This window comes from Rattus norvegicus, chromosome 10 (assembly GCF_036323735.1).
Source record: "Rattus norvegicus strain BN/NHsdMcwi chromosome 10, GRCr8, whole genome shotgun sequence".
Taxonomy (NCBI): Eukaryota; Metazoa; Chordata; class Mammalia; order Rodentia; family Muridae; genus Rattus; species Rattus norvegicus.
In genome coordinates this window covers 44,460,461-44,471,055 of record NC_086028.1, presented here as the reverse complement: position 1 = coordinate 44,471,055, position 10,595 = coordinate 44,460,461, and the positions used below count along the sequence as shown (strand labels likewise).

General features: G+C 54.0%; 1 protein-coding gene across 5 annotated transcripts; it reads left to right on the top strand.

The window, feature by feature from the left end:
• The first annotated feature begins 131 nt into the window (after window positions 1-131).
• Window positions 132-8,853, top strand: Gjc2 (gap junction protein, gamma 2). 5 transcript variants are annotated; one of them, XM_039086565.2, is made up of 3 exons: window positions 704-1,089; window positions 5,870-5,948; window positions 6,835-8,853. In XM_039086565.2, the coding sequence occupies exons 1-3, from the start codon at window positions 915-917 to the stop codon at window positions 8,174-8,176; spliced, it is 1,596 nt and encodes a 531-aa protein (XP_038942493.1). In that variant the 5' UTR covers window positions 704-914; the 3' UTR covers window positions 8,177-8,853. The 5 variants fall into 5 exon arrangements, with proteins under 5 accessions (XP_006246577.1, XP_038942493.1, XP_063125683.1 ...); XM_063269613.1 differs by having other exon boundaries at window positions 1,016-1,089; window positions 5,746-5,948; XM_006246515.5 differs by lacking the exons at window positions 704-1,089; window positions 5,870-5,948 and adding an exon at window positions 132-679.
• Window positions 8,854-10,595: the final 1,742 nt, after the last annotated feature.

The following is a 10,595-nucleotide window of genomic DNA, read 5'->3' as shown; positions in this document are numbered from 1 at the left end:
TACGGCCCCTGGCTGCCTACCCCTACCTGGTCAGAGCAAACGAGGGCTGCCAAGGGGACTCAGCATAGGTGTCTGGTGGCCCTTGTCCCTGCCCACATCCGGGGTCCACCAGTCATCAGAATGCTGGCTAGGGTTGCTTGTGTTCTCATCTTCCCCTAGGAGCAGTCACCTGAGACACTCAGCGTAGGCTGGAATGGACAACTAGTGCTGCTGCCTCTTTGCAGTTTGTGAGCCATTTGGGGACTCAGGGACAGACACCACTTGCCAGGAAGGAAAGTGCCCAACCACAGGGGAAGAGCTAAGGTCATAATGCTGGCTCTGGACCTGTGGGTGCTGTGTGCTCTTGTCCTTGTGTATAGCCAGCCAACCCAAGGAAGGGCAAGTGAACCCTGTTAGGGCTGGTAGAGGGGCAGAGCCCTAGGGCTTCTGTAAAGGTCCCAAATTTCAAGCTCTAGAGGTTGTAGTGGGGTGCAGCATTCCTGAGGGAGATGTCCCTCCCCTCCTGCCCAAGATGAGATATTCTGAGTGTCTGGGTTCTGCTCTCCTCCCCTCTTCCCCTGGGCTCTCGGCCCAGGCTGCCTGGCTCCGCCCAAGAGAGCAATCCCAGCAGGGAGGGCAGTGGTTGTTGCCAGCTACCCCACCCGGTGGTCAGCCACAGCTCTGCCTTGTGCATCTCCAGGTGAGGCTGCTCCCTGGGCAGGGCTTGGGGGATGGGGGGTACTGGGTGTGAGTGTGGAGAGGGCAGGCAGGTATTCAGTCAGAAGTAGCCAGAGAGACTGGGGAGTACTGGGCTGCCTCCAAAGCTGCAGATGTTTCTCTGGAAGGGTGAGCCAGGACTGCCTGGACCTCGAGTGGAGGCCCGGGAGACCAGCAGGCCTGTCTAGATCCCTGCTGCTCCACCCCCAGGGACAATCATGGATTCAGATCCTGGGGGGAACAATGGAGCCCTTGAGGGCCCCTCCTCCATCCCCCATTGTGCTTGGTGGCGAGAGGTGGCTCTAGCCCCGCAGTATGCCTTTAGAGAGAACCAGTATCCAGCCGACAGGTGGAAGGGCTCATCAGAAGGTTTGCATTTCCAGCCTGGAGAAGGTAGGGAGGGTACTGCTGGGGCTGCAGATTGACAGGGTCTTGACTGGTGTGTGCTCCTGACTGCTAAGGTGGAGTTTCCCAGGCTTCTGAATCCCCTCTCAGGCTCTGTGGGGTGTGTCACAGGTGGTGCCAGATGCCACCCTGGAAGAGTCACTGGGGCTCTGGCCAGATATTGTCTTGCTGTATTAAGGGACCATCAGGGTGTCCTTTAGCTTGGGTCCAGCTGAGTTTGTGGCTCTTTTGGGGTAACTAGATCCATGGTGGAGGGAGATGGGAACAAACCGGTAAGCCCAGGGTGCTTCGAGTACCTCCCCCAGCAGCTGAGACCCTTCAGGCTGTCATAAGATGCGCCAGTCCACCCCAGCCAGTTATAGTGTGTCCCAGGGATCAGTACGGGCACCGGGCCCAGTCTACTCAAACCGAACAAACTTCATTATCCTCTTGCCTGCTACCAAGCAGACCCTCTCAGCAGCTGGGCCTACACAACTGCTGATGTGTTTGTGTGGCCCTGTAACTGGTGCAGAAGTCTTCAGGATGCCACAGAAGTTTCGTTCTAAGTGCTTCCTTCCCACCTGCCTTGCTATGTCTAGGGACTGCAGAGAGGGAGATGTGAGAATGGGTAGCCAAAAGGGGAGATACAGAGTTTAAGAAGGGGCCTGCTGGGGCTGGGGATTTAGCTCAGTGGTAGAGTGCTTACCTAGGAAGCGCAAGGCCCTGGGTTCGGTCCCCAGCTCCGAAAAAAAGAACCAAAAAAAAAAAGGGGGGGGGGCTGCTGACTGGGCTTGGATTTGTATGGGACAGCCTCCATGGATCCAGCCAGGATAGGATTTATAGAAATGGGCAGGGGAACCTGGCTCAGCTGTGGAGGGGCTGACAGCTTGGCAGGACTGGCGAGACAAGGATTAGGGTGAGTGTGGGCTTCCTACAAGGAACTAGGCACATGTGTGCTCTCTGGGCAATGGCAAAGGAAGGCATGGAGAGTGTGGGGTGCCTATGTAGGCTAGCAGCTCTGGAATGCAGTGTAGCTGAAGGCTGCTCAACCTGTAGGGGTTGTCTAGACTTAGGATTGTGACTCCTGTGCCAGGCACAAGCTAGCCCATCTGTTTCTCTGGTCCCCACAGTCTGATTTCATGTAGTTCTGCCTTCTCAAACTCCCAGGAATGTGACCTGGGTGCTGGTGAGGAAGGCCCCACAGGTACACAGGTCAAAGAGGGAGGTGGGTAGTTTCTGCTGGGTACCCAGGGCTTGAGACCTGGCATGCCAAGTCCTAATGCTTGTAGCCACAGATAACTATTACTGTACCCCTCACGAGTGTCTGCTAGCTCTGGGGACAAATGAGGACCCTCAGGTCTCCCCTCCCCCAATACACACATAACAAACTAAGTCTCTGGCCATGTGTTTGCTGACACACTGGGTCATACACACAGTGTATTATGCTAACTACTTCGGGGCTCTTGTCAGCTCAGGCCTAGGGCTGGATGTGTGAGAGGATTGATTACAGTAGAGGATGCCCCTTCCCAAGCTTTCTAAGGGAGGCAGAGGCTGAGTGAGCTATGTGTAATGTGTGGGCGGGGGTACCCCGGGCCAAGCTGAAGCACCCCGCCACCACCACCAAGCCTAATTCTTGACCAAGATAAAGAAACTGCAGGAGTTCCTTGAATGAAAAACCCCTTCAATTAGCTGTGAATGCTAAGAATGGTGCCACACCTCTGTGGTAGAGTCCTATATCTTCAACATGTTTAAATTTACAACAGAGTAGATAACTACAGAAAAGTTCCCAGAGGACCTCATATCCCATGCCATATTGGCACGAAACACATCATCATAGTAAACTCTGTGTTAGCTGAAAGCCACAGTCTGGGCGTTTCCTACATACATTCCCTTGGCTGCTGCTCACACCACACCACAGCACCTCCTGGAAGACAATCTCCTTGTTTTAGCTGCCCATGACTACTTAACTATTACCCAGGTATTTTTCAGGGTGCCCTCTTGGAAGTAGGCCTGGGCTTTGTTGGGGTTATGGTTTTCAAAAGAATACTATGGGGGTGATGAGCCTACCCTTATGATGGCATCAACAGGACTCAACTGTGATGCTGAGTCACAGGGCTCCGGCATCACTGCAGAGTTGCAAGTCCCCATTTCATGCTGTCCTCTGATAAGTTGTTGCCACCCACAAGTAGCCGCTGGAGTGGGTATGTGCCCCCTTTTTCTATGTGTACCATTTCTAAGAGTGGTTGGGTGTTCCTCTGCACAGAGATGGGATGGATTTCCAGTCCTCAGCCTGGTTATCCATGGGTGCGGTTGTTATCATATGGGGTAGCTGTAACCAACGCTGCAGTCTGCAATTCTACTTTCTTTAGTCTGTTGGTTGCAGTGTCACTGTGACCAATCCACATTGTAAGTGTGTAAGCATGTTCTTCCTCTTTGAGCTTGCTGCACACTCTCGTTTCCATACTTAGCCATCTGATCAGCCACTTCCCCCAGGATTTCCAGTTCCTTATATTGAAAGAGAAGTTGATAACCAGAGTCCAGGACCTAGATTGGGTCTTTGTTTTGTGAGTGGGGTTTGAGAAGAGGTCTCAATGTAGCCCCAGCTGATATCAGACTCACCACGTAGCAGAGGATGACCTTGAAACTCTGATCTCCCGAGCACTAGAATTAGAGGCATCGTGAACATGCCCATGTCAGAAGTGCTCTCATTTCTCATGTGTTTCTACAGCCAAGGCCTTTCAGAGGACACAGCCAGAGAACATACACACACCACAGGTTTCCATGGTGTAAGTGACCTCTGTGAGAGCCTGCCTCAACTATGCTAAACACAAATGCATTCTAGAGTCCCCAGCACACAGGATGGTGTCAGAAAATTAACCCTTATAGTGATCAGGAAGCATCTGATAGGCAGACCAGAGTTGAGTATGCATAGGTACAAACTTCTCTGTCTATCCTTCACCCCAACCCCTGTGTGTGTGTGTGTGTGTGTGTGTGTGTGTGTGTGTGTGTGTAAAACTTGTATGACCAGGTGATTTTGCTTGTGCTCATGCAGTCAGGGAAAGGCAGCAGGTAGGGGCTAGCAGGGGCCAACTGAGGATGGGCAGGGCACTTGGTACACTTACTGGGTGAGACCCGGATATGTGTTCTAATCAGAAGTCACTGAAGGAGCTGAGCGTGGACATGCTTAAAACTCCCAGCACTTGGCAGGCAGAGGGAGGATGGTGGAGAGTTTAATGATATCATAACTCTTACAAACTGATACACAAGGAGTCTGAAGTCCACCTGTGCTACATGAAACATTTGTCTTAAAAAAAAGTCATTGAAGGGCAACGGGTGTAATCTCTGTGTACATTCTAAGGTACCTCAGTGGGCATGAGCCAGGTTTATGGGGAAGAGTGAACAGGTAGGACCTAAAAGGCCAGTGACCACCTGGTCCCAAGTGGTGCAGGTGGCAAATGTGGGTGGGTTCAGGGTTTGCTGATGGACTAAGATGTTCTGGAGACAGCAACACAGGTAAAGTAGTCTGAGAGTGGACAGGTCCCTTTGAAGGAGAGATTGGCATATGGGTCTGACCCCCTGTAGTTTGAGGTGCCTGCTGGTATGCCAGTGCGAAGGCTAGGCCAGAAAGACTTACAGGCTAGAGGCTGAACTGGAAGTCTGCCTAGGCATGGCCTGAGCCCAGGGTCCTGGTTTTTCCGGGTCAGCTCTACAACCATAGGACATCTTAGTGCCTTTCTTGAGAGTGAATAGCTATGACTGCATGCACACTTTGAGTGACAGGTCCTTCCATCCAGGGACAGAGTCAGCCCAGGGCTAAGCTACAGTGTCTCCATTGTTACCTGTACACATCTTGACTCCAGTGCTGGTCAGCTACTATGACAGGAGTAGGTATACCAGAGAAATGGCGAGGTGTCAAGCAAGACTTTCCAGACATCCAGTTGTTAAATACTACACACTGTTGGACAGGTCTATCCAGGAACTCCTGGTTCCAGACCCTCCTGGGTGAGCCCGGGTAAGCTTTAGGCTCCTATGATTGAACTTTCAGTTGGGGGCTGACTGAAGCCAAGGTAAGAGAGTTGAATCCACTCTTGAGAGGGCACCAGGTGGCCCCACTGTATGTCCATGCCTGAGGCACAGAGGTGGGAGGGGTGGAACCTGAGGATGTATCTGTCTGTGAATGTACTTGTGTAGATGTGTTTACTTTGACTGTGGGAGTGTGCGTGTGTTCTTCTGTGTGCATGTATAAGCGATCACATGTGTGCCTGAGCTCACTCTTCTTTATGAATGAGCATTTGCGAGCATTCGGCTATGTAAGTCTTGAGTCTTTGCATGTGTGGTTGAGTTTATGACTAAATGTATATGAATATGTGGGTGTCAACATGTGTGCGCATGTGTCTTCATAAACGTATACATCCTTGAGCATACATTTGTGTCTGAGTGCATGTACATGCATATGAGTGTACAGTGTGTGTCTGTGGATGTGTATCTGTGTGCATATGAGGGTAACTGTGTATGTGTGTATATGCTTGTGAATGTTTACATATGTAGCACAGACACACACTTGTATGTGCATGCATATATTCACATGAGGGTGTGTGTCTGACTGCACACATGTGGTCCCAAGAGGGGATGCACAGATGTGAGGATGTGGGGCCATTTCCTCAGGAACCCCTGTTGTTCTGCTGGCTGCCTCCTCTTCCTGCCCTGAGGGGAGAGGCCCTAGCTACATAAAGAGCTCTGGAACCACCAGTCCTGATGCTGGTCCATACCTGTTATTCCTACCTCAAAGGCCCTGCCAGGGGGAGGAAGCCAGAAGTGTCATCGTGGAGTGCTTGGGGGACTCCTGTCCCAAACTTTCCCAGGAGCAGGTACTAACTCCATGGTAGCTGTGAGGAGGGAGGGTGTGCATGAGGAAACCACAGAGCCTTTCTCTGACACATGTCTTCCAGACTGAGTTGAGTTGGCCTGGATGTCACCATCTCTGAGGCTCACAGGTGCCCAAGCATTGCTGTGTATCAGTTTGCAGCCTCACCAGGTCCTGCCTGCACAGATCCTGGGACTGTCCAGGGCACTAGGACCTGGGGTTAGGTGAAGAGCCCTATGAGCAGATGGATGGGCGGCAGACAGACTAAATGCAGCAGGATTAGGAAAGGGCTTGGGGAGGATGAGGGTCATCTATGGAAGGGACTCCTAGAGCTGCTGTGTAGAGTGGGGAAGGAGAAAGGCTGGTGCTACTGGAGGATTGGAAGCTAAAGCATTGGGGAGGGATGGGGGCCAAAGGTTCGTGGTTGGGAAATGATGGAGCCTCAGGACTATGGGATCTGACCACAAAGTCTGGGATGCAGCAGGAGTTGCAAAGGCCAGAGTAGCCGACAGGCTTGGGGTAAGCCCTAGGAGACTGGCATCCAATTGGGATGGAGCAGGCCTGGTGCTGTTCTGTTTTCCCCCTCTGCCAATAACACACAGGCTTTAGGGGCCTGAGACAAAGGTTTACTTCCTATAGCTTGAAGCTTTCTGGGAGATCTTTGGGAGAGAGAAGACAGGAAGGGCAGGACCAATGGAAGATGCTCTGTCTTCTTCATCTTTAGCTCATAGGGTGTGAAGGCAGATGAAGGAGACTTCTGTAAGGTAGGGAGCTCAAGATCATCTGGGGTGTGCAAGTAGACAGCTGTTGGACAAGCCCGCAGGCACCTCAACCCTGGGCTCAGCAGTTCCCAGTTGCCCCCTGCTGACCACCTGCCTGCATGCTTGTAGGTCCCACCTGCCCGCTCCCATGACCAACATGAGCTGGAGCTTCCTGACGCGGCTGCTGGAGGAGATCCACAATCATTCCACCTTCGTGGGCAAAGTTTGGCTCACTGTACTGGTGGTCTTCCGCATTGTGCTAACGGCTGTCGGTGGTGAGTCCATCTATTCAGATGAGCAATCCAAGTTCACCTGCAACACGCGCCAACCGGGTTGTGACAACGTCTGCTACGACGCCTTTGCGCCCCTGTCTCATGTGCGCTTCTGGGTCTTCCAGATAGTGGTCATCTCTACACCTTCTGTCATGTACCTGGGCTATGCTGTCCATCGCCTGGCGCGCGCCTCGGAGCAGGAGCGCAGGCGGGCCCTCCGACGTCGCCCTGGCCCCCGGCGCTTGCCCAGGGCGCAGCTGCCACCGCCACCACCTGGCTGGCCGGACACCACCGATCTGGGCGAGGCGGAGCCCATACTGGCGCTGGAGGAGGATGAGGACGAGGAACCAGGGGCGCCCGAGGGCCCCGGGGAAGACACGGAGGAGGAGCGAACGGAAGATGTGGCTGCCAAGGGGGGCGGAGGTGATGGAAAGACGGTGGTCACTCCTGGCCCGGCCGGGCAGCATGACGGGCGGCGGCGCATCCAGAGGGAGGGCCTGATGCGCGTGTACGTAGCTCAGCTGGTGGTTAGGGCGGCCTTCGAGGTGGCCTTTCTGGTGGGCCAGTACCTACTGTATGGCTTCGAGGTGCCGCCCTTCTTTGCCTGCAGCCGCCAGCCTTGCCCACACGTAGTGGACTGCTTCGTGTCGCGGCCAACCGAGAAGACTGTCTTCTTGCTGGTTATGTATGTGGTTAGCTGCCTATGCCTGTTGCTCAACCTTTGTGAAATGGCACACCTGGGTCTCGGCAGTGCGCAGGACGCTGTGCGCGGCCGTCGGGGAGCCTCAGCGGCTGGTCCTGGTCCCGCGCCGCGCCCACCGCCCTGCGCTTTCCCGGCTGCGGCCGCGGGCCTGGCTTGCCCTCCGGACTACAGCCTGGTAGTGCGTGCAGCTGAGCGCGCGCGAGCGCACGATCAGAACCTGGCGAACCTGGCACTGCAGGCGCTGCGTGATGGGGCGGCGGTGGCGGCGGTTTCCGCGGATCGCGACAGTCCGCCGTGTTCAGGGCTCAATGCAACCTCTCGGGGACCACCCAGGGCGGGCGGCCCAGCTTCCGGAACCGGTAGCGCCACGTCGGGGGGTACCGTTGGAGAGCAGGGCAGGTCGGGAGCTCAGGAACAGCTCGCCACTAAGCCCAGGGTTGGCTCTGAGAAGGGCAGTACAGGCAGCAGAGACGGCAAGGCCACCGTGTGGATCTGAGGGCACTGCGGAGAGATCAGGGAGGGCCTGGCATGAGGATTCAGTTGAAATCTTTCTGCCCTCAACCAGTGATCTCTGGCAAACCCTGTTAGGGATCTTTAAAGGAGGAGCTGAAGCCCCTTAGGAGGTGCTGGCTCGGGTACCTCTCTGCAGGATAGGAAGGGGAATGCCAGGGCCTTATATGTGGCCTCTGAGGTGGGGAGTGGGCAGAACTGTGTCCCAGGAATTGCCCCTCCAGGCTATACTACACAGGAATGACCTCTCTGCTGGGCCTGCCAGCCCTTCCTTCTGGGCTCTTATGCAGTTTCCCCATAGGATTGGAGGTGTCTGGCATGAATCCTCACAGAGAGAGCCAGAGAAAAGTCCGGTGCAGGCAGACAGCGTTAGTTACTCCCAGCCCTTGGCTCCCTACTTGAGGCAGCAGACTGAGTGAGACCTGAAGGAGGCCTTTAGAGAAAAGTCCTTTCATTGAGCTGAGATCGCTTGGCATGACTCCTTAGAAGTTCTGTTGCCCCTTGCTGCCTAGTTGCCTCAGGCTGTGGTCCAGGGCTGTGGCTTTGGCCATGCTGAAAAATTAGAGCTCTGGGGAGCCTGTCCCCATCCCCTGTGACCTTCCCCTGTTTTAAAGCCAACTTCCAGAACAAAGGAAGTAAAATAAAACTAACCTTTTGTTTACACTCAAGTGTGTACGTGTGCTTATGTGTCTAAGCCCACAATGCACACTGGTCAGTGTGCACCAGTGTGTGCGTGCGTGCGTGCGTGCGTGCGTGTGTGTGTGTGTGTGTGTGTAACCATGTGTTGTGGGTCTGTGTCTGAGCATTCGGAAACATGTCCACCTCAGTTCATTGGGAGAGACAGCTTAATTGCAGAGAGGCTGGGAGAGGAGATCCCCTCCTTAGGGACAGGCTGGGGAATAAAGCTGGAGACCAAACCCTGGAGGTCATCAGACCTATGATGGTGCCACTTGGTGCCAGGCAGCATGCCAGGGTCGGGTGGTGGGGCTTGGTGGAGCGCACAGATGTCAGAAACAAAGAACAGTCAGGCACACAAGGTCATCCTCCAGCTCAGGGGACAGAGGCGTTCGTCTTGGGCTGGAGGTGTGTAGCACCGGTGACTTTGAAGAGATGGGGGAGGGCAGAGGAGAGGAAAATACAAGGAGCCATCTCAGTGCAGACTCCAGGTGACCAGCTGCCTCCTGTGAGGGCCGGGACAGCACTGCTCTCCCTCAGCCACACAGCCAGCCCTTCCTGGAGTCCCTGAGCTAAGCTCAGCTCAGTCTAAGTCTAACCTCAGCAAGGCTGTAGTCAAACATAGCAGGCTGAATCCCTCTCCTTCTGGAGCCCATATACCTGGTCCCCAGTCTCAAGGGATCCCTTACTCCAGCTGGGCCCCACCCCCACTGAACCCTGCCTTCAGGTGAGCCCCACCCTCTTGTGAACCTCGTCCTCAGCTGAATCTTAGCCCCAGGTGTGCCTGACATTCAGGAGAGCCCTTTCAGGAAGTTGTGACTCTAGGCTGAGCTTCAGCTGAACCTCTCACCTCCACGTAAGCCTCCACCCCTAGCTTCATCCTTAGGAAACCACAGAAGGACATGCTGGGAATGGAGCCTGGGGAAAGAGCCATACATAGGCACACATAGCGATGTCTCCCCCAGCGGGTCAGGCGGGTAGCATCTCTGCAGAGGAAGCATCTTGTTATAAGCCATTTGAGTTTGGGGCTGTGCTGTGGAGTGTCATCATAGACTGGGGCAGGGACTCTGTGCTGGGGGCAGGGCATAGAGTCAAGTATGCTCAGTGCACTTCTTTCTTACCTTCTCTCTCTGTTTGTTCTAGCTAGGCCATTCCTCTCCTGATTGGACCAAGGTCCACGAGGCTTTCCTTGGCCTACTGATTCAAATGTCATTTATCTCAGAGAAACATTCCCAGACACACCCAGGACATCATTTGTAATCAGTTCTCCTTAGCTGACAGGAGTAACCGTACGGAGTCCTGAGAACTGGGCAGGTATCTATGGCGTAAGGGTCTGGCGCTGGCTGTTTGTCTCTAAAGAGTCATTGTTTTGTAATCCCAGAGCCTTTGAGTTCTTCTCTGCATTTGAAATGAAGTATGTGAACAATGGCTATTCCAGCATAACAACTGGCCAGATATCCAGGCCTCGTGGTCTTGCCTAGAGAGAGAGATCAGAGTGAGGTAGTTTCTCTCTTAGACAGAGGAGGGCAAGAGGCCCCTGAGAAGAAAAGTTTTTACAGACAGGGAGAGTCCATTTCTCAGTGGACTCTATGCAGAGGCCTTGAGCTTGTCTTACAAGGAGACATCTGCAAAGTAGCAGGTTTTCCAGCAATGACTGGACAGTGAATGCTGACGTGGATCCAGAGGAGGGGGAAAAAGCCCTGACGCTGGTTGAAAGCCGAAATGTTAGC